This window comes from Mizuhopecten yessoensis, unplaced genomic scaffold (genome assembly GCF_002113885.1).
Source record: "Mizuhopecten yessoensis strain PY_sf001 unplaced genomic scaffold, ASM211388v2 scaffold9651, whole genome shotgun sequence".
Lineage (NCBI taxonomy): Eukaryota > Metazoa > Mollusca > Bivalvia > Pectinida > Pectinidae > Mizuhopecten > Mizuhopecten yessoensis.
The window spans coordinates 2,092,090-2,116,230 of record NW_018408154.1 but is presented as its reverse complement, the minus strand read 5'-3'; the positions used below and the strand labels follow the sequence as shown (position 1 = coordinate 2,116,230).

At 39.2% G+C, this 24,141-nt stretch overlaps 1 protein-coding gene and 1 long non-coding RNA gene across 4 annotated transcripts in view; one reads left to right on the top strand and one right to left on the bottom strand.

Annotated features, from left to right (window-relative positions):
- LOC110458554 (acyl-CoA dehydrogenase family member 10-like) overlaps positions 1-23,867 on the top strand; it is a 28,493-nt gene extending 4,626 nt beyond the window's left edge. For 2 of the 3 annotated variants that reach the window (XM_021510305.1, XM_021510306.1), the window contains exons 5-22: positions 140-298; positions 402-561; positions 5,433-5,527; positions 5,795-5,910; positions 6,336-6,517; positions 6,926-7,076; positions 7,696-7,841; positions 8,220-8,393; positions 13,177-13,359; positions 13,533-13,699; positions 14,148-14,288; positions 14,496-14,633; positions 14,780-14,870; positions 15,964-16,122; positions 16,368-16,540; positions 16,816-16,959; positions 17,924-18,001; positions 21,318-23,867. In XM_021510305.1, the coding sequence (XP_021365980.1) occupies positions 140-298; positions 402-561; positions 5,433-5,527; positions 5,795-5,910; positions 6,336-6,517; positions 6,926-7,076; positions 7,696-7,841; positions 8,220-8,393; positions 13,177-13,359; positions 13,533-13,699; positions 14,148-14,288; positions 14,496-14,633; positions 14,780-14,870; positions 15,964-16,122; positions 16,368-16,540; positions 16,816-16,959; positions 17,924-18,001; positions 21,318-21,473 (2,613 nt within the window). In that variant the 3' untranslated portion in view covers positions 21,474-23,867. Of the gene's footprint in view, positions 1-139; positions 299-401; positions 562-5,432; positions 5,528-5,794; positions 5,911-6,335; positions 6,518-6,925; positions 7,077-7,695; positions 7,842-8,219; positions 8,394-13,176; positions 13,360-13,532; positions 13,700-14,147; positions 14,289-14,495; positions 14,634-14,779; positions 14,871-15,963; positions 16,123-16,367; positions 16,541-16,815; positions 16,960-17,923; positions 18,002-19,707; positions 19,860-21,317 lie in introns of all 3 variants that reach the window. The other variant, XM_021510308.1, reaches the window with a different exon arrangement.
- On the bottom strand, positions 7,066-9,270 carry LOC110458556. Its single transcript, XR_002463809.1, has 3 exons — positions 9,188-9,270; positions 8,722-8,932; positions 7,066-7,117 (listed from the first exon to the last, which is right to left on the bottom strand). It is a non-coding gene; the product is annotated as an uncharacterized LOC110458556 (long non-coding RNA).
- Positions 23,868-24,141: the final 274 nt, after the last annotated feature.

Below are 24,141 nucleotides of genomic sequence, written 5' to 3'. Positions count from 1 at the left end.
CTAAATAAGAGTGGCCAAGTTTTGTTTTTTGTTTAAACCCCACAGGAATAGGAAAGTATGGAACTAAGAGTTAAGATATTCTAACACACTGTTTACCATTATATTCTATTATCTACATAGAATATCTGTTTGTGGGTAGATCATTGAGTCGTGTGTTGTGGGGATGAGGAAGCCAGACCCTCGGATCTATGAGATGTGCCTGAAGCAACTAGATGTGGCTCCAGAGGAATCAGTTTTCCTTGACGACCTCGGTGGCAACCTCAAGGCGGCAAAGGCTCTCGGCATCAATACTATTAAGGTCAGTTTATGAATGTGAGATCACATTTTTAATACCAGGGGAGGGGGTATCTGTTATTTACATATAGAATTTTGTTTGAATGAATGTATTATTCCTTGTTCAGGTATCAAATCCTGACGTAGCGATTCGAGAGTTGGAAGGGTTCTTGGGTGTACCCCTCCATGGTTATGTAGAAGGAACCGTAGCTGTGGCAGAACACCTAAAGGTGCCAATGGACAGACTGGAGGACTACCTCAAAAACGTTCTCCACATTCAATCCTCAGGTAAAATGGTAACTCTATTCCTTTTGTTCACTCTCAAAGGTTGAAACACAGCATTATGGATATAAGTGTTTGTGTAAGTTTATGTTGGGAAAACTATTACTGTGGAGGTAGGGGAGACTGTTACTCTGGGAGTAGGGGAGACTGTTACTGTGGGGGTAGGGGAGACTGTTACTCTGGGAGTAGGGGAGACTGTTACTGTGGGGGCAGGGGAGACTGTTACTGTGGGGATAGGGGAGACTGTTACTCTGGGAGTAGGAGAGACTGTTACTCTGGGAGTAGAGAGACTGTTACTGTGGGGGGTAGGGAAGACTGTTACTGTGGGGGTAGGGGAGACTGTTACTGTGGGGGGAGGGGAGACTGTTACTGTGGGGGTAGGGAAGACTGTTACTGTGGGGGGAGGGGAGACTGTTACTGTGGGGGTAGGGGAGACTGTTACTGTGGGGAAGTGGAGACTGTTACTGTGGGAGTAGGGGAGACTGTTACTGTGGGGGGAGGGGAGACTGTAAATGTGGGTAGGGGAGACTGTGACTGTGGGGGTAGGGGAGACTGTTACTGTGGGGGTAGGGAAGACTGTTACTGGGGGGGTAGGGGAGACTGTTACTGGGGGGGTAGGGGAGACTGTTACTGGGGGGGTAGGGGAGACTGTTACTGGGGGGGTAGGGGAGACTGTAACTGTGGGAGTACGGGAGACTGTTACTGTGGGGTTAGGGGAGACTGGTACTGTTGGGGAAGAGGAGACTGTTACTGTGGGGGTAGGGAAGACTGTTACTGGGGGGGTAGGGGAGACTGTTACTGGGGGGGTAGGGGAGACTGTTACTGGGGGGGTAGGGAAGACTGTTACTGTGGGGGTAGGGGAGACTGTAACTGTGGGAGTACGGGAGACTGTTACTGTGGGGTTAGGGGAGACTGGTACTGTTGGGGAAGAGGAGACTGTTACTGTGGGGGTAGGGAAGACTGTTACTGTGGGGGGAGGGGAGACTGTTACTGTGGGGGTAGGGAAGACTGTTACTGTGGGGGGAGGGGAGACTGTTACTGTGGGGGTAGGGGAGACTGTAACTGTGGGAGTACGGGAGACTGTTACTGTGGGGTTAGGGGAGACTGGTACTGTTGGGGAAGAGGAGACTGTTACTGTGGGGGGAGGGGAGACTGTAAATGTGGGTAGGGGAGACTGTGACTGTGGGGGTAGGGGAGACTGTTACTGTGGGGGTAGGGGTGAGTGTTATTGTGGGGGTAGGGGTGACTGTTATTGTTTGGGAAGGGGAGACTGTAACTGTGGGGGTAGGGGAGACTGTTACTGGGGGGGGGAGACTTTAAATGTGGGTAGGGGAGACTGTTATTGTGAGGGTAGGGGAGACTGTTACTGTGGGGGGAGGGGAGACTGTTAATGTGGGGGTAGGGGAGACGGTAACTGTGGGGGTAGGGAAGACTGTTACTGTGGGGGAAGGGGAGACTGTAACTGTGGGGGAAGGGGAGACTGTTACTGTGGGGGTAGGGGAGACTGTTACTGTGGGTGTAGGGGAGACTTACTGTGGGGGTAGAGGAGACTTACTGTGGGGGTAGGGGAGACTTACTGTGGGGGTAGAGGAGACTTAATGTGGGGGTAGGGGAGACGGTAACTGTGGGGGTAGGGAGGACTGTTACTGTGGGGGAGGGGGAGACAGTAGCTGGGGGGGAGGGGGAGACGGTAACTGTGGGGGTAGGGAGGACTGTTACTGTGGGGGAGGGGGAGACAGTAATGGGGGGGGAGGGGGAGACTGTGGGGGGGGGGGTAGGGGAGACTGTTGCTGTGGGGGAAGGGGAGACAGTAACTGTGGGGGTAGGGAGGACTGTTACTGTGGGGGAGGGGGAGACAGTAGCTGGGGGGGAGGGGGAGACGGTAACTGTGGGGGAAGGGGGGGAGGGTGTTTTGGGGGGGGGGGGGGGGGGGAGACTTACTGTGGGGGTAGAGGAGACTTACTGTGGGGGTGGAGGGGGCTTACTGTGGGGGGAGGGGAGGCTGTAAATGTGGGTAGGGGAGACTGTTATTGTGGGGGGAGGGGAGACAGTAACTGTGGGGGTAGGGAGGACTGTTACTGTGGGGGAGGGGGAGACAGTAGCTGGGGGGGAGGGGGAGACGGTAACTGTGGGGGGAGGGAAGACTGTTACTGTGGGAGTTGGGAAGACTGTTACTTTGGGGGTAGGTGAGACTGTAACTGTCCGAGTTGGGAAGACTGTTACTGTGGGAGTAGGGGAGACTAACTGTGGGGGTAGAGGAGTCTTACTGTGGGGATAGGGGAGACTTACTGTAAGTTAGGGCTGAAAGAGACTGATCCGCTCCAGATCTTAACAGCCGGGCCTTGCTTATCCAGTCACCTTCATTCCCAACTAAAAGAAGCCAGATTTGGAGACAGCTGAAAAGGGATTTTATTGAAAAAAAAGTCTTTCCCCTTAAATGCTGGCGGGATTAATCGACAATTGGTAAAGTGATGGCTGAAAGGAAAAAGGATAAACCATCTGTTTTTAATAAGACAAAATTAAGAAACCATTGGTTATCTCTTAGATATATTTATCACTTTCCAGCTTGTGAATTCAGAAACAATCATGGTAGAAAGGTGGCTGGTTTGTAAGCTCACCTGCCCGAAGGGCAAGTGAGCTAATGCCATGGTGCGTCGTCCATCGTCCGTCTGTCCGCTCTCAACTTTTTACTTTAAACAACTTCTTTTCAGTTACCAAAATGCCTAGGATGATGATATTTGGCCAGTAGAATGCTGGAATCAGGGGCTACCAAGTTGTTCAAATGAATGACCAATTTTGAAGGTCACAGGGGTCAAATATCTTAAAATCTTCAAGCAACTTCTGCTTAATAACCAAAAGGCCCAGGGTACTGACATTGGGCCTGTAGCATGTTGGGGTGAAGGACTACCAAGTTTGTTCAAATGAATGACCTTTACCCATATTCAAGGTCACAGGGGTCAAATATCTTAAAATCTTCAAGCAACTTCTGCTTAATAACCAAAAGGCCCAGGGTACTGACATTGGGCCTGTAGCATGTTGGGGTGAAGGACTACCAAGTTTGTTCAAATGAATGACCTTGACCCACTTTCAACCTAATGTTCTTGTTCGACACTCAAGGTCAGAGTAGGGGAAACTGTTACTGTGGGGGTAGTGGAGACTGTTACTGTGGGAGTTGGGAAGACTGTTACTTTGGGGGTAGGGGAGACTGTTAGTGTGGGGGTAGGGGTGAGTGTTATTGTGGGGGTAGGGGAATTGTGGGGGTAGGGGAGACGGTAACTGTGGGGGTAGGGAGGACTGTTACTGTGGGGGAGGGGGAGACAGTAACTGGGGGGGAGGGGGAGACGGTAACTGTGGGGGAAGGGGGGGAGGGTGTTTTGGGGGGGGGGGGGGGGGGGGGGGAGACGGTAAGTGGGGGGGAAGCGGAGACTATTACTGTAGAGGGTAGGGGATACTGTTACTGTGGGGCTAGGGGCGACTTACTGTAAGTTAGGGCTGAAAGAGACTGATCCTCTCCATATCTTAACAGCAGGGCCTTGCTTATCCAGTCACCTTCATTCCCAACTAAAAGAAGCCAGATTTGGAGACAGCTGAAAAGGGATTTTATTGAAAAAAAAGTCTTTCCCCTTAAATGCTGGCGGGATTAATCGACAATTGGTAAAGTGATGGCTGAAATGAAAAAGGACAAACCATCTGTTTTTAATAAGTCAAAATTAAGAAACCATTGGTTATCTCTTAGATATATTTATCACTTTCCAGCTTGTGAATTCAGAAACAATCATGGTAGAAAGGTGGCTGGATTGTAAGCTCACCTGCCCGAAGGGCAAGTGAGCTTATGCCATGGTGCGTCGTCCATCGTCCGTCTGTCCGCTGTCAACTTTTTACTTTAAACAACTTCTTTTCAGTTACCAAAATGCCTAGGATGATGATATTTGGCCAGTAGCATGCTGGAATCAGGGGCTACCAAGTTGTTCAAATGAATGACCAATTTTCAAGGTCACAGGGGTCAAATATCTTAAAATCTTCAAGCAACTTCTGCTTAATAACCAAAAGGCCCAGGGTACTGATATTGGGCCTGTAGCATGCTTGAATGAAGGGCTACCAAGTTTGTTCAAATGAATGACTTGACCCATGTTGAGGGTCACTTGTGTCAGATGTCTTAAAATCTTCAAACAACTTCTTCTCAATAACCAAAAGGCCCAGGGTACTGACATTGGGCCTGTAGCATGTTGGGGTGAAGGACTACCAAGTTTGTTCAAATGAATGACCTTGACCAACTTTCAAGGTGACAGGGGTCAAATGTCTTAAAATCTTCAAACGACTTCTTCTCAATAACCAAAAGGCCCAGGGTACTGATATTGGGCCTGTAGCATGCTGGGATGAAGGACTACCAAGTTTGTTCAAATGAATGACCTTGACCCACTTTCAACCTAATGTCCTTGTTCGACACTCAAGGTCACAGGCGTCATATGTTTAAAACTTTTGAAAGGTTCTTATGAATCAAACACTGATATTCTGCCTGTAGCTGTATTTTAGTCCACTTTTAAGATTACAAGTGTGACATCAATACCAGGTGAGTGATGTAGGTCCATTGGGCCTCTTGTTGAGAGTCCACTCTATAGATACAGAGGTGACAGGGGTTCCATTGTAATTATATTATTTAGTCATTAGACTTAACTAGATGATGACAAAGCCACAGTATAAGATATAGAGAGGTGACTGGATGATAGGGGTTACCTATTAAGAAATACTACACATGCTTATTTTATAATTATTTTCTGTATATTTGTGAGATTCGTGACTTTAATACGCTAGAACGCGGGCTAGATTGTCAAAGATATTTGAAAAGATAGCAATATATTTGCATCCTTAAATTTCAGATCCTCCTCACATCCGCTGTTTTCTGCATGGCCAGTCCAATCCAACTTACTATGTATCTTATGGAGGCAAACAGCTCGTCCTCCGCAAGAAACCGGTTTGTAAACAGATTGATCATTCACTGGTAGTCAAGAGGCTGTCATTCGACAAATATGATCTCCGATGATAGTGTTGGATACCCTTTGTCGAAAGAAAACATTTATGCATCTCTGATATTGCTGCTTCTTAATGTTAAAAAAGGAAATTGTTATGTCATGTGTGTATATATTTTGATAGTTTGCTAGAAATAAAATTGTGTAATTCTTTAATTGGACACTTGATTTGAAAGCAAACTGACATTGTTTCCTGTACTCTTCCTTTGAAGCCAGGAAAGCTACTGCCATCAGCCCATGCTGTAGAGAGAGAATTTCAAGTGATGCAGGCTCTTGGACAACATGGTGTGCCCATGCCTAAAATGTATGGACTTTGTGAAGACCCTAGGTACGTAGTAAACCAGTACTGATGCCATAATAGGAGCTCTTATAACTAAAGTAAAGTACAGTATGTTTTCCATATTCAACATATATGCAAGAAATAATTGAAATATCCTGTTTGTATGTTATGCAATGAGCTAGAAATGGATGCTGCGAGGCATGTTACAGGCAAATTTTGCTCTGCCCCTTTGTTACTCTTGTTTTCCAAGTTGAGATGGGTGTACAATACAGGGCCCAAATACATGTTGTTCAGATTCATTTATAGACATCAAATTAAAACCCTAAGCTCAGATATGAAAAAAAAAATCAGTAATGATTTTCAAATTCATAAAAGAAGCTTTTAGAACAACTTGAGGACTGATTAGTAAATTGGTTCCTGTCCGCATCAACAATATTTTAAGTTGTGGCATTACGTCTTTATTATTTTGACAGTGTAATTGGGACACCATTTTACATAATGGAGTACCTGAAGGGTCGGATCTTTATTGACCGGTCACTACCTGGTATGACCAAAGCCCAGCGGAGGGAACTGTTCTCGTGTATGGCAGACACGCTTTGTCAGATCCATCGGGTGGACATCAGTGCTGCCGGCCTTGATAGCTTTGGCAAAAAAGGTCAGAGGAAACAAATCAATATAGTATGGCTATGTGATCTTTAGACAATCATTTTCCTCATTCGCCATTTTGTGGTTTAAGGTTGATATACTTAAAAATTATCTTGCAGCCTAAAATCTTGATTGCCTTAAATGTTCATTTATGATAATGAGCCGTGCAGCGTACCTTCCACTACATTGCAACTTTCTTCTTAGGTGACAATTATCTTTTCTCTTTAATTGGAATTTTTATTAAACTTTTGAAATTACCTTACCAACATCAAATAAATATCAAATAAAATCAAGTAATATAAAATGAAAATAAAGAGCAGTTTTAGAAGAGAGGAAGTTAAAACCTTTAATAACAAATTCTTGCAAAATTGACCTTCAGTTTAGTTTGGTTGTTGACCTTGACATTTATCATTTGTAGGTGGTTACTTAAAGCGGAACTTCACCAGGTGGGCACGTCAGTACGAGGCGAGTAAGACACGGGAGATTGAGTCGATGAACAAGCTGATGCGGTGGATAACTGAACGCATGCCCTCAGACGAACGAGTCACAGTGGTACATGGAGACTTCAGGTATCGGCAGGCCTCAGAACCAAACTGTTGACACCTAATGACTAAAGATAATAATCTTCCATTCTGAAATTGCTGTTTTAATACGTGATAAATTTTCATGTTCCGTCAGGAATGATGAGAAGGTCTCAAAGATTCCTTAAAACATTGCTATTCACAATCACAAGGTATAAAGCCCATGCACGGAGTAAACTCTCCCCACTCTAATTTTGACAAACATTGTATGTTAAATGCTGTATAAATCCTTCTTTGATTTCCATGCAAGGTTCAACATGGACAAGGTAATATTTTTCAACATAAAGGCAAAAATAACTTGTGTGACATCTCCGAGCTTAAATGTATGTACATAAATTTCGATGTTAAATACAAAACTTTTCACAAGTAGATATCCTGGGGCTGTTCTATGAGTAATCATATGAAGAGGTGCGAGGCACCTGTATTAAGTTAGGTCAGATGGGTGGTGGGATTAAATGAGCTCTGCCTACCATTGCTGATATCAAGTTACTTTTAACATTTGATGGGTGGTGTGGTCTCTTTATGAAATATTCTTACAAGTTGGAATATTTATATTGCCAAATATTTCAATTGCAGGATGTCTTACTAACAAATTGTCCCATTTCAGACTCGACAATCTGATATTCCATCCCGACAGACCTGAAGTGATTGGGGTCCTAGACTGGGAGCTATCTACAATAGGAGACCCCATAACAGACCTTTTCTCAGCGATGGTTAACTATTACCTGCCTAGTGATTTCTTTATGTTTGCAGGTAAGAACAAAATGTTTGCATGGGAAACAAGATGGCTGACTTCAATTAGTTTTCAACTCATAATTGCTAAAAGTTCTAAATTTAGTATTACAATATGGAAAAATGATGGAAATCTTTTTTATTTTTTTCTAACAAGCAATTGCTCTTGAAGTAAATTGTAGACAATTCAGAAATAAAAGTCTTTTGTATCGTCATTCGTCTGTTAGTTGTAATTATTGCCTGGCTAAATTCTTATTGCATGTGTAGGATCATAATAACTCTAAACGTAGTACTTTTGAAATCTTTAACACATGTACACATATTCTATTGCAAAGGTTGTTTTTTGTGCAGTGCAAACTTTACGGTTTTGATTTCAAAGTTTTTTTTATCTTATTCCAGAATCAGGTGATGTAGATATGCGGGAAATTGGGTGTCCGTCTGTTGAGGAGTTTGTCGCTGAGTACTGTCAGAAAATGGGTATCCCCCCTATAGATAACTGGGACTTCTATGTGGCTTTTGGACTGTTCAGATTTATTGCCATCATACAAGGAGTTTACAAGCGGGCCATTTCTGGTGAGTACTGCTTTCTATATCACCTGCAAAAGCATTCGGAAGATTGTCATGTGAAGTGAGTGTTGTAAATGTTTGCATTATGAATTCCAGTTGACTTCTTTCAAAGAAAAGACAAGAACTTGATAAAATATGGTAAAGATACATATAACCCCAGTACCTAGCTGGAGTTTAATATTTGGCATACTATTTGCAAATTTAATGAGGATGCTGCAATGTCTGACATGAGTTTCTGTCACCTCTTGGTCTTTAGTGGTCTGTCATGAATGTTTGTTTCATATCGATCAAAGGAGTGTCACATAGTTGTTTGTAACCTTAGGGAAAGTCTTACCTCAGTAAGTATCACCTGTTGGTGTCTGTGGTATCTGACATGGCGGTTTGTCACCAGTTGATCTTGGAGAAGCAGGCATAGTAATTTGTCAACTACTGATCTAGGGTTATTCTTTGCAGTAGTATTTATCACCTGTTGATGTCCATGGTATCTGACATGGCAGTTTGTCACCTGCAGTTGATCTTCGGAAGTCCATCAATATAAGTCTCCCCTTTAAAGGAAGGGAGACATATTGTAATAGTACTGATTCTCCTGATGATTAAAGTGTTGTCTTATATCGGTCACTGTATAAGTGTGCAATTTGAAATAAAACCTAAAGTGTACCTCCTTCATCCAAGGATAACATTACATTGCAATTCATTTTCAATGACCTTTACCTTTAGTTCAATAAGTGCAATTCTTTTTAAAGCTATTTAAAGACATTTTAATAACTGAACAATACATATTGTACCTAATCTTCCCCTACCTTGAGGGTGTGACAGAGAAATCTCCAACCTGAATTAGGTGTTTTTCACTTGTTCATCTTGGATCATTTTCACAAAGATGTTTGTTACCCGTTGATATCTTGGTCAGTCTCACTAGGATGTTTGTCACCTGCTGATCTTGGTCAGTATCACAAAGATGTTTGTCACCTGATGATCTTGGTCAGTATCACAAAGATGTTTGTCACCTGTTGATCTTGGTCTGTCTCACAGAGATGTTTGTCATGATAAATGATCACTTTAAATGAATCAATATGTGACGGATGGTGAACGATATTTATTATATATAATCACATGAAATGAACATATGAAAGTATTATACAAGAGATGGGTCATTATTTGAATTTTCCAGATCATTATAACTAATAACATGTATTGCATACAGTGAAAATCCCATGGTACCACCACTATTCAAACTGTTACCCTCAGTCTTGCTAATGCCCTTTATTTTTGAAGAATTAATCAGGAAAAGTGTCTCCTACAGATTGAATTTTGTAAATGTAAATGTATTTTGTTTGTTTTGTTGTTATGCATTTGTTGTTTAAATGCTAGGGCCTCCAATGAAAGTTTTACATTTTTATGTATATAAATAAAATGCTGTTCTCTCTTACTGCATCATGCTCTCATATATGAAAAGAGAAAAATACCTGTATTTTGTTTAATTTTAACATGCATCGATGAATTAAAAGCATTGAAAAATGGAAATACAGGATTGGATATTTTATTTCATATACATTTATTAGGTCGTAATAATGTTTGGTTTCTGGACATGTATATATGTACCATGAATCACTAACATGTTCATTGAATATAATCAGAAACCCAATGTTACTATGACATCATGAATGTTGAAATAATAAACTCCATTCTGTAAGTAACATTTTATTAAAGGGAAACATAAAATGCTGACCGTTAATCATTGTATCTTACGTGACAAAATAAAACTTTTACACAGAAATGGTTATATCTATTGCCATACTGTATTAACAATTAACGACTTTGAAAGTACAAAGTCAAATACAGGAAAAGTACAATAATTAATATGAGAAAAGCTAAAGAATGGCCCATATTCTTTGGACTTATAGAGCCTTTCCCTATGCTTAGTCTATAAAAAATATATCATATTCCTGGGGCTGATGTGTTTTGCTCATTAACTCTCTAGGGAGGGAATCCTTTTCTTCTGTCCCTTTTACCACCAACTGGCAGCTGAAGTATGATGCCATCTTATAATAAAAAAAGTGTTGCCTTTCAATTATTGCAATTCAAATGTTGCTTGTCTACAGCCTATGGTTTGGCATAGAAATCATTCACATCTAAACAGGAGAAAAAAATCAGTTTCAGTTTTACATTTGTAAATCGCTACATCAAATTAATATAATTGTCGATTTTTGTATTGGATTCATATGGAGTTTGTTTTCCTAGTTGAACCTAGTGAAAAGTGTATTATAACTTAGCAATGTATTTGATGTATTGCTTCAATGGGAGACTGAAGTGTTAACTATTTGATGTATTGCTTCAATGGGAGACTGAAGTGTTAACTATTTGATGTATTGCTTCAATGGGAGACTGAAGTGTTAACTATTTGATGTATTGCTTCAATGGGAGACTGAAGTGTTAACTATTTGATGTATTGCTTCAATGGGAGACTGAAGTGTTAACTATTTGATGTATTGCTTCAATGGGAGACTGAAGTGTTAACTATTTGATGTATTGCTTCAATGGGAGACTGAAGTGTTAACTATTTGATGTATTGCTTCAATGGGAGACTGAAGTGTTAACTATTTGATGTATTGCTTCAATGGGAGACTGAAGTGTTAACTATTTGATGTATTGCTTCAATGGGAGACTGAAGTGTTAACTATTTGATGTATTGCTTCAATGGGAGACTGAAGTGTTAACTATTTGATGTATTGCTTCAATGGGAGACTGAAGTGTTAACTATTTAATGTATTGCTTCAATGGAAGACTGAAGTGTTAACTATTTGATGTATTGCTTCAATGGAAGACTGAAGTGTTAACTATTTGATGTATTGCTTCAATGCATGGGAGACTGAAGTGTTAAAAATTATTTCCAGAATTAAAGTATATATCACTTACATCTATACATTCTTGTTACCATATATATATTATTATGTAGGTAACTTGTTCACTGTTTACAGTAACACATTTATGACAATAGTCACAATACAATACGTAATGTGTAGAAACTGAACAGGTGTAAGGATATTGTACAGGACATGAATCCAACAACTCACTTAATCTGGCCTGAGATGTGTGTTATCACTGGTATATTCACCTGTACATGTAGATCACTAGTACAGAGACAATATCAGTAGATCTAGAAGGGGTCGAATTCTAGGACACCATTCCCTGGCTGTAATCTGGGTCATTGTGAGGGAATAACTTCTGTAACACTCCTGTAAGTTAGTATGCCTCTTACTTGTGTCTCAAAATGTTTATTCCTAGTGATTCCTTTGCGAAATTAACCACAATACTTGTTTATGACATTTTATTATGTGTGTGAATGTTGGTATTGACTTTAAAGCCCTGAAATTGTCTACGTGATACATGTATGTCAGTGTCTAAAGGTAGATACACATTATGTACATGTATGTACCTGCTATATTGCTGGTGAAACAGAGGCAGTGACTGAATTACTAGTTAAACAATAGCATAAATAAATCGATAGTCTGTTCATGATCATTACCAAATATGTATACAACAATGATAAGTAAACTTGGTTATTATAAAACAGCTGGTGAAAACGTTGTGGATAAGGTAGTGTTTAGGAATATGTATTTGTTACTGATGTTTAGTACAGAACACTAGGAACTAAGGAAGTGCATTGTTCTCCAAAGGAGGTTTTTAGCTCAGCTTATGGTGCGACGTCTGTCGCCCGTCCAGCGGCAACTTCTTCTGAATAACCTAGAGGCCTAGGGTGACGATATTCGCCAGTAACATGTTAGGATGGAGGGCTACAGAGTTTGTTCAATTGAATGACCTTGACTTATATTCAAGGTCACAGGGGTCAAATATATTTAAAACCTTTAAACATTTTTTTCTGAATATCCAAAAGGCCTAGGATGATGATATTTGTCCAGTAACATGCTGGGATGAAGGGTTACCAAGTTCGTTTTTTTGAATCAAACACTGCTATTTTGCCTGTAGCTGTGTTTTAGTCCAATTTTAAGATTACAAGTGTGAGATTAATACCAGGTGAGTGATTCAGGCCCATTGGGCCTCTTGTTGTAGCGTGGTATCATTCTCGTATATTTGTTTACTTAGGGGGATGGAAGGTACATGTAGCTTATAGGGTCAAAGATAACACTTGACATATTTTGAAATTTACAGTTTAGTTTATATTTACACCATGGTATGATATCGTAAAGTTCTACAACTGATTGATGTTGTTGGTCACTTCTCAAGGTTAAAAGGTGAAGGTCACATTTGACCACTTTGGAAGGAAACAGCTTGTGTGCAAGATATTTCATGAACCCTTCAACTGATTTAGTTTATGTTTACAAGTTACAACATAATATAGTACATGTAACATTGCATATTACAAATATAGTACTGATTAGATTTCGGTGGTCAGCAGTCAAGGTAAGGGTCAAAGGTCACACCTTACAACTTTTGGGAGGATGATGGGTGAATATATCTATTTGAGCTCGGTGGGGTGGTCTGGTGGTGCAGTGGATAGCACAGAGAACATGGATAGCCTTCACCCATACAACCTCGATTTAATTGATTCCCCAATCGGACATAAAACATGCAAGCCTCGGTTTCCTCCTACATTAGGACCTCCCTGTGCACTGACATCCAGGCAAGCAAACATGATTATAACTTGTGTTATAATTGTTATAAAATATATAAAGTTACATTGTATATATTGAGCTCCCACTCATTTTTCTTGATTCTGTAAAGAAATAGTGATTACAAATATTTGTCTATCTGTATATGTTTTTTTCAACAGGCCAAAAAAGTCACCCAAAATCTGAACTCGCCGGAATGTTTGCTGTTAGGGTTGCTGATGAGGCCTGGGAGCTTATTTCTAAGAGCAAGCTGAAGCCCACTCTGTCGCCGACGGCAGGCTCCGTCTCTGCTGACCAGGGAGGCAAGAGAAACTACTCGACCTCAGCTGGTGATGAAGCATTAGGTATGAGCATTAATCCTACACTTACTTATAATCTATTTATCTCAAAGCAGCATGTTAAAAAATGTCCTGTGCTTGCTTCAGAATCAACTTAAGCAAACCCATAGTACATTATATATGTACAGCATATTGTGTATGGAGAGAAGCATGGTAATGCAATGGTTCCCTGGTTACAGGTAAGATGGCAGTGACCCCTGAGGCCCTGCCAGAGAGGGCCAGAGACATCTTCTTCCGTGTGAAAAAGTTCATAAACAACGAGATCATGCCACATGAGGCAGAGTTGGTAAAGTTTACCAAATCTGACAAGAAGTGGGAGGTCAACCCTATGGTAGAGGAGTTAAAGGTCAGTGAGCATTAGGTATATCATAGGTAGTTATATAAAACTGATGGACAAGGTCAAGGTCACAGATCATTAAGTAATTATAGACAGTTGACAGAGAGGTGAAAGCCAGAGGGCATTGTTTAAACCATGTTATATACAAGTTCAAGGTCAGACTGTATTGGTCACATCATAGATAGGGTAATGAACAAGGTGAAGGTCAGACACGACTTGTAAAATTATAAAATGGTTAATGGACAATGTCAAGGTCAAGCAGTACTGACTATATCAGAGGTAGTTTAATGTAGGAGTATGTGGTCAATGTCATGCGGCTCCTGTCATCGTGAGTAGGTTTAGTAAGTTATGGTTATACAGAATTGTATCCTTACTTTTAAAATGATGCGATAAAGAAAGTCGGTGCCAGACAAAAAACTCCTGTAAAGATGATAACATTCAGTGATGATGTTTTCAGACAAAAGCTAAGGCCCAGGGTTTGTGGAACCTGTTCATGCCAGTAGAATCTGACCCAGATGTGAAGTATGGAGCCGGACTGACCAACCTTCAGTATGCCTTTATGGCAGAGGAGATGGGCAAGTGTATATGGGCCTCTGAGGTAAGTAGAATTTAAGAATGTTACTGAGTGATCAGAGCCTGAGTAAGTTTAAATTGTACATGGTGGTACCGTTATACAGCTAAATTCTGTTTAAAATCTTTAAAACTAATGCGTTAAAATACACAGGAGACATTAAATCATTACTATTTTCATAAAGGTCTCTTGAAATAGATAAACAACCACAAGTTATTGTCAAAATTTTATTAGGCCTTCAACTGTGCTGCGCCGGACACTGGTAACATGGAGACACTAGTGAAGTATGGTACAGAGGAACAGAAACAGCAGTGGCTGATCCCCCTCCTCAACGGCGAAATCAGGTCCTGCTTCGGTATGACAGAACCCCAGGTAAGTACTCCGGTACTTTTAATGGTTAAGTTTAGATATGGAGCTAAGAAAATAAAAAGTTTGTTTGTTAACTGAGTGACCTTATACCAGAATTGACACAAATGACCTGCAAACTACATGTACAGTATATTGTATTTATATTGTAGGTGGCGTCGTCTGATGCGACAAATATTGAGTCGTCCATAGAGCGAAGGTCTGACCACTACCTCATCAACGGTCACAAATGGTGGACATCTGGTAGGTGCTGACACTTGTACATGTACTTGTGTTAATTTCAAACTCTGATTTACAACAACTTTATTTGTAGCTCATGATCAGCTTTTCAAAGACCAGAGGACTTATGTAGTCAGCTCAGTAACAGGAACAACAAATTTAACATTACTCATTGTTTCACGTTTTTGTGCGAATGCTGAAATTCATACATATGACTTTCACTTTTTGTACAAGGATGCTAATATTTGACATAGAGAATCCCTTGGAGTTTAACATTATTGCAGTGCAGTCAACACTATTTTTTTTACCCGTTTTGACTAATATCTCATTTTATGAAAATCTCTTGGTATAGTTTTAGTACTAAAATGTTGATATTTTGCAAAAAGGTTTTTGAGTGCCAGTCTTTCTTACATTGTTATGGTGTACTTCAATAGTTCTACTTAAGTTGACATTTGGCGTGGAGGTTCCTGAGGGGTCATACAGTACTGTACACAAGTCAAACAGAATTGTTTTTATGTCACTAGCATCATTCAAATGATCCATGATGTAATCGCCTTTTGTCCGTCATTGTGCTTCATCCATAGTGTGTCAGGCATTGTCAGTAAACGAACACATTTTCTACTTATCAGATATATCCATCAAATGCTGATGAAACTATCAGTCTGTAGTGTAGATAAGAAATTTTACTCCAGAAGAGCTGAAGAGCATGGCCATAATATAACTAAAGGTTGTCACAGAGTGCAAAACAAGACATCTCCTCTGAAATAAACTCTTGTTAAACATTTCATAAAATGATCCAATGATGATGTGGATCAGAATCTGTACCCATCAAGACAGGTGCCCTCCTCCAATATAAAGGTTTCTTGTTTGTTGACAGGTGCCCTCCTTCAATATAAAGGTTTCTTGTTTGTTGACAGGGTCCCTCCTCCAATATAAAGGTTGCTTGTTTGTTGACAGGGGCCTTACTCCAATATAAAGGTTGCTTGTTTGTTGACAGGTGCCCTCCTCCAATATAAAGGTTTCTTGTTTGTTGACAGGGGCCCTCCTCCAATATAATGGTTCCTTGTTTGTTGACAGGTGCCCTCCTTCAATATAAAGGTTTCTTGTTTGTTGACAGGTGCCCTCCATCCGCATTGTAAAGTATGTATCTTCATGGGTAAAACTGACAAGGGAGCCAGCGTCCATAAGCAGCAGAGCATGATCCTCGTTCCCATGGATGCCCCCGGGGTCAAAATCATCCGACCTTTGTCTGTCTTTGGCTTCATGGATGAACCAGGTAGGCTCTTCCTTGCCTTTCGAATGTTTCCTACTATGTTTTGTATTTGAAAATACATAATGCATTGCTTTATGCATCATGTGCTGAATACTGCAGTTATGCTGTATGGTATTTGTAAAAAATGTTGACTATGACAACCCATTGTCGATTGCTACACTGATTAAATGTCTTAAAATATCGATAAATGTAAAATCTATGCATAAAACTTGTATCTTATATAATTATGTCATGTTATATTTGAATAGCGGGCCATGCAGAGGTGACCTTTGAGAATGTAAAAGTACCACTTACCAACATTCTGCTGGGAGAGGGTCGAGGATTTGAGATTGCTCAAGGCCGATTAGGGCCTGGCAGAATCCACCATTGTATGCGGCTAATAGGCAATGCAGAGAGAGCGCTGGAGCTCATGGTCAAACGCGTAAGTAGTGAGATTCAGACAAGGCAGACATTCCTGGAGCTTGTTATTTGTATGCAGAAACATTTTTCATATTGTGTAGCTTTCAGTAAAAAGGGAATCCAAAACTTTTGTCGTCATATTCTTTTGTTAGGAAATGTGAATGCTTTATAAGTCGATAGCAGTTTTAATCAACATTAAAAGCATATGTGAGAAAGAATTGACCAATTTACCCGATTTGAGAAAGAAAACTCATAAGGGTTTTTTCATTAACAGATGACATACTTTTTATGTTGTAGACCCAGGAACGCATTGCCTTTGGGAAGCCCCTGGCTGCCCAGGGTACCATTCAGGCGGACGTGGCCCAGTCCAGGATAGAGATAGAACAAGCCAGACTGCTCACACTCAGGGCCGCTTACATCATGGATAACTTTGGCAATAAGGTACGTTATGAGGGCTGGTCTTTTACAAGTCATTTACAATGNCTTTAGTCTGGTTGTCCCACTATTGTTTCATCACCTTTAGTCTGGTTGTCCCACTATTGTTTCATCACCTTTAGTCTGGTTGTCCCACTATTGTTTCATCACCTTTAGTCTGGTTGTCCCACTATTGTTTCATCACCTTTAGTCTGGTTGTCCCACTATTGTTTCATCACCTTTAGTCTGGTTGTCCCACTATTGTTTCATCACCTTTAGTCTGGTTGTCCCACTATTGTTTCATCACCTTTAGTCTGGTTGTCCCACTATTGTTTCATCACCTTTAGTCTGGTTGTCCCACTATTGTTTCATCACCTTTAGTCTGGTTGTCCCACTATTGTTTCATCACCTTTAGTCTGGTTGTCCCACTATTGTTTCATCACCTTTAGTCTGGTTGTCCCACTATTGTTTCATCACCTTTAGTCTGGTTGTCCCACTATTGTTTCATCACCTTTAGTCTGGTTGTCCCACTATTGTTTCATCACCTTTAGTCTGGTTGTCCCACTATTGTTTCATCACCTTTAGTCTGGTTGTCCCACTATTGTTTCATCACCTTTAGTCTGGTTGTCCCACTATTGTTTCATCACCTTTAGTCTGGTTGTCCCACTATCCACTACATATTATGAGAATATAGATGGATAGATTACTGAAGCATTACTGTACACTGCTAATCCTGGGTCATGCGTATGATGAGTGCTAATTCTAAAATTGACATTGACAATATAAGGTGTATTTGTTTTGATTCTGTAGAATCACACAGATTGATGTGAGGGTTCAATATAAGCAATGAAGATTATTTTGTAGAAATTCAGCTTTGTATTACCAAGTTAGATGATGCATAGAAAGAAATACAAAATGAAAAAATGTCAGATGATTCCCCTGTGAACGGAATATCTGTAAACTTAAAAAATTGTTGGTAATATAATTTCAGGTTGCAGCTCCAGACATAGCGATGATAAAGGTTGCGGCACCAAATATGGCGCTGAAGGTCATAGATAGAGCTATACAGGTATGTATCTGTTGGTGTAATGTGACAGTGTACAAGAATAGATCTCCTAACATATATATATGACAGGATCAAGGTCAGTTGTGATATTATAAACATATCCCCGTCACAGGTAACAATGTGCCATTGCTAGGTCACAAACTCCTACAGTGTGAGGTTCAGTTATAGTATTATTAACCTGTTCCCATCACAGGTAACAATGTGCCATTGCTAGGTCACAAACTCCTACAGTGTGAGGTTCAATTATAGTATTATTAACCTATCCCCATCACAGGTGACAATGTGCCATTGCTAGGTCACAAACTCCTACGGTGTGAGGTTCAGTTATAGTATTATTAACCTATCCCCATCACAGGTAACAATGTGCCATTGCTAGGTCTCAAACTCCTACAGTGCGAGGTTCAGTTATAGTATTATTGACCTGTTCCTAGCACAGGTAACAATGTGCCATTGCCAGGTCACAAACTCCTACAGTGTGAGGGTCAGTTATAGTATTATTGACCTGTTCCCATCACAGGTAACAATGTGCCATTGCTAGGTCTCAAACTCCTACAGTGCGAGGTTCAGTTATAGTATTATTAACCTATCCCCGTCACAGGTAACAATGTGCCATTGCTAGGTCACAAACTCCTACAGTGCAAGGTTCAGTTATAGTATTATTAACCTATCCCCATCACAGGTAACATTGTGCCATTGCTAGGTCACAAACTCCTACAGTGCAAGGTTCAGTTATAGTATTATTGACCTATCCCCATCACAGGTAACAATGTGCCAGTGCTAGGTCACAAACTCCTACAGTGCGAGGTTCAGTTATAGTATTATTGACCTGTTCCTATCACAGGTAACAATGTGCCATTGCCAGGTCACAAACTCCTACAGTGTGAGGTTCAGTTATAGTATTATTGACCTGTTCCTATCACAGGTAACAATGGGCCATTGCCAGGTCACAAACTCCTACAGTGTGATGTTCAGTTATAGTATTATTAACCTATCCCCATCACAGGTAACAATGTGCCATTGCTAGGTCACAAACTCCTACGGTGTGAGGTTCAGTTATAGTATTATTGACCTATCCCCATCACAGGTAACAATGTGCCATTGCTAGGTCACAAACTCCTACAGTGTGAGGTTCAGTTATAGTATTATTGACCTATCCCCATCACAGGTAACAATGTGCCATTGCTAGGTCACAAACGCCTACAGTGCGAGGTTCAGTTATAGTATTATTAACCTATCCCCATCACAGGTAACAATGTGCCATTGCTAGGTCACAAACTCCTACAGTGCGAGGTTCAGTTATAGTATTATTAACCTGTTCCTATCACTTGTGTCACTGCTTCAATCCTTGCCTGAACCAGCTTATTATACTGTCAACAGATAACTGAACATTGAGTGTACACATAATGTCAATCGCCCTGAGAGCACAGTTGTGGATCTGATAATTAAAAATTCATTTATTGTGACAGAACTTGCCAGGAGGAACTTTTGGTACTTTAATACCTTGGTAGCAGTAAAATGCTCCTTAAGGTCCCCAATTCCCACCCTATATTTAAAATTCAAAATGAGTACAGTAGGACATAGCCTAACTTCTGAATGTATATTTACTATATTACCTTTTATACCTGTAATTAAATGCACTATTTTATTATATTTGTACATGTATTCCCATGTAGCATTAGACAGATTACCTCCCTTGTGTCCCCTTTCAGTCCTTCGGGGGTGCAGGTCTTGATGACTCCCTGCCCCTAGCCAGTATGTTTGCTTGGGCCCGAATTCTGAGGCTGGCAGATGGACCAGACGAAGTCCACAGGAGAACCATTGCCAGATATGAATACAAGAAATCAAAACTATGATTCGAAAGGTCTGCACCGATTGTTGTCTCTGCTTGGCGTTTGTTGTCTCTGCTTGACGTTTGTTGTCTCTGCTTGGCGTTCGCACTAATATCCCAGCTGTATACACTGTGTTTTATTGGCAGTATTTCTCTGTTGTAGATTCTTTTAGTTTTAATAGTTTGCCTGGCACTTCCTGTCTAAAATCCCTTCTATAAAAATTCTTTGAATCTTAATTGAAGGTCTTAGCTTACTGAATCCTTATTAAGGTTAATTGGTCATGTTTCATTGATATTTAACTTACTATGATAATATGTTGTAAAGTCGTTTTCTGTCTTTAGTTTACTTTTAGCTGAATCGAAGATGATATTAATTGGAATTGGTCAATTTGTTCTTTTTCTACCATTCCTTAACATAACGCTTAACAGGTTTTTGGTCTTTTATGCGTTTGCAAACCAATCACAAAATATATGATACATACAGTATACAGTAATTATTTTAGGATTGTTTGAACACTGTTTTTAGGAAGGCTGTTTTAATGGGATGTATTACTTTTGATACAGTCCATCATGTCTCGGATGCTCCCCAACAAATCAGTTATTATGTGGCTCGGCTACCTTCCCATTCTCTCCTTAAGGTCAAACCTCCAGATGTCAAACTGTTGTTATTTTCTTTTAAGATTTTTCCATTTTGATAATAACTACTAATACTGCTAATAGAAAAAGATATCATAAATCAAATTTATTGACATTAAACATTGGTCACTGTGATGCAAAGTAAACAAATAGTGTGATTAAAAGTGATTTAAGTGAAATTAGTACATTCTTAGGATGCTGCTGCTTTTCTCTCTATTATTTATTGCAAGTCTTTTATGGGTTTGTATTTTCTAGCACCACTAACATAGTATAAGTAAACATTATCTTATGTTTGCTTCAAAATGGCATATGATTTTCCTAGAAAAACATTGCAATCCTAAAAATTCTAAGTTATTGAACACAAACAGTAATTGAAAACCTATTTTGCAAATGAGCTTTTAAAAATGGCGTTAGTTAATGTATACTGTATGTTTAGGGGAGTGAAGAAACCCTAGCCTTTGATCAATTTTCCAACTGTATCATCATGAAACAAAGGGAATCATTGAGTAAAAAAGTTAAAAACTATTGATCTTTATTGTACGATTATAATCTTTGTGATCTCTTTGTAAAAAAAAAAGGGTTTGGAGTCAAAGTAATATAAGGCAATCCAGTTATTTCGAAATCATATTTTATCTTTATATTTTTGAAATTTGATATTAGATTTATTTTTGAAAGTAAATGTTGAAGGTATTTCAGAAAGTTGATGTAGGATATACTTGAGAAAGTTGATGTAAGATATATTTGAGAAAGCTGATGGTGGATATATTTGAGAATGTTGATGTCAGGTGATCATGAATATTGTACATAATTTGGAACTGTTTATTGGTAACTCCTGTCCTTTGTGTTCTTACACAGGTACATGGGGGTGCAGGTTTAAGTCTTGACTTCCCCCTGGCAGCCATGTATGCTCATGCACGGACATTACGTTTAGCTGACGGACCGGACGAGGTGCACAGACGTGCTGTGGCCAGAATTGAATACCGTCGGGCCAGCAAAGTCAACAAGCTGTAAACACACAGCAAAAAAAAATATTATCTAATTGAAGATATTTAGACATGTACTGATGACACAGCACAGTGATTTCTTACTGAGTGGTAGTCAGTATGGATAAATAAGTTACATGTTAAAAATGTGAAGTTAATCAATCCTAAGCTAGAATCCACTATAAACAGTTTAAGTACATGTATCTGTGAGAAGAGAAAAATCACTTTTCAGAAAAAGAAACTTGTATTCGGGAAAGTAAATTGCAGACTTCGTTGTTTAAATTTTACATAAATATGATTTGATAAATTATCTGTAAATGAAAGTAGTAAGAATTTGTTTTGATTGAGCAGAATATTTAAATTTGTTTCTGATATATATACATGTTCTTTAAGTTCAGTTTATTATAAGCCTGTGATACTGAATATAGTGCTTCTTCATATAGTGATTATATAGATGGCAATTTGTTTTCATTAACATGATGTATAATATAATATAATTGTGTACGTTTGGAGTGTATTTTGATGGTGCAGTATACAATAATTGTGTACGTTTGGAGTGTATTTTGATGGTGCAGCTATACAATAATAGTGTACGTTTGGGGTGTATTTTGAAGGTGAAGTATACAATAATAGTGTACATGGAATGTGATGGTGACATTACACTGAAGTATATATGTGGTGTGCTGTACAGTCTGTGTGTTAAACTGTCGACAGTGTTTTATGAGACTTGGCAGCATACTTGTAAAGCACTATAATAATATGTTATCAATTATACCAGCATCAGTGATTGAAGTAATGTTTAATACCACAGGAGAGGTTCAGATATATAGATATTTGATGTTCCTGATAACTGCTGTTAAGATTTGCTCAAACATTGAGGCTGATTTTGTATAATTGTACATTTTTTATGCTTATTTGTACATGAGCTTTGATACTACATCTGTGTAATTGAAAATTTCTATACTGCTTGTTTTGTAAACAGTGTCATTTACAATGTTATATCATATGCAATCATAGTTTTACAAAAACAAAGAGAATACATTTGATAATAACAGAATACGGTGTTTGTTAAAAGTGAACCGTAATAATGAATAATGTTAAATACCAGTTTTGAAGTTTTTTGAAACTCATATAATATCTACTAAGCAGCACTTGTTTACCAAATATCATTACATTTAGTTATCAAACAAATACAGGAAGCAGAAACCAAATTTCCATTAGGAAAGGATTTTGTTTTTGTAAGTTGAGTAAGTTTAATAATAATCTGCTATAAAATGAAATTCATTAAGAGAGTTACTTTCTTGCCTCCTAAGAAGTGCCTGCCCTATAGAACTCTGACCAGTAGCTACCTGTGAATAAAATGCCATAAAGTTTCCTAAAATAAATGACCTTGACCAAACATTAAGGTCAGAGGATTTGAATAGGAATTTTTTTTTCAAATGGCATCATGTAAAATTTCCTGAGGTTTATAGCCATGATACACTAGTATGTTATAAAGCTCAGCCATGCACATGGTGTTATGTATTGTGTTGAGGTCATAGGTCAACTTTGAGATTTGGCTGGGGTAAAACGCTCTAAAAAAACTCCTGTTAAGTTGAAGATGGCTTAAGGTCATGTGACTGGTAGCAACTTACAGGTTGTGCAAATTGTTAAGGTCATTTAGTCTGCTACATGTAACAGTATGCTTGCATCAACTTTTTAAATCAACTTCTTAATAATCAAACAGCCTAAAATCTAGGTGTTTGGCGAGTAGCATGCAGGATTAGACGGTTATCAAGTTTGTTAAAATGAATGATTTTGAACCACTTTCTAGGTACCAAAGATCAGATGTTTTAAAACTTTTCAAAGAACTGAAGAACCAAAAAGCATAAGTTCATGATATTTGGCCTGTAGCATACTGGAGTAGAGGACTACTAAGTTTCAGTTGATGTACCTTGACTCGCATTTAAGGTCACATGTATCAAATGTCTTAAACCTTTAAACTAAATCTTCTAAATAACCAAGAGGTCAAAGGTCATGATGTTTAGACAGTAAGCTTCTATCGCATCACTTTTAACTAAGTCATTTTTTATCAACGTTCTTGTCACAGGGTTCAAATGTGCTTAAAACTTATAAAAATGTTCATGCCTAGACGAGTTAACATTTAGAGTGCTAGAATATTACTCTATGAACTTTGTTCAATTATCAACTTTGTTCAATTACCTGACCTTGACAAGCTTTAAGGGTGACGGGAGTAAAACATAAATTCTTGCTACAAAAACGGATAAGGTGCAGAGTAATGGCATTGTGGATGATTGAATCAATGGCATTTTAAATTTGATTCATGCAGTGCACATGCGTTAAAACATATACAAGTGATTTTACATTTCATTTTAACAGGACTTCTCATGAATTCAATAATGTATATTAAATCAAATCTACAATTACACCAAAATTGTCAAGTAATTTAGTTCTAAAACAATATGATATTTGATATCAAAGTTTTACTTTATACACAAACAATGTACATATCAAACTCATCGTGACTGACTGGTCCCTTCGTCAAGCTTCTGACTGAGGGAGCAGTTTGCACTGTTTACCAGTATAATGAGGTGACAAAATTGTCCATTTTATTTGTCGCTCGACACAAGACGTTTCGCCTATCGATAGTGAATAGACTTTATCAAATAGGTTACTGGTTTGGTGTAGATCTAGCC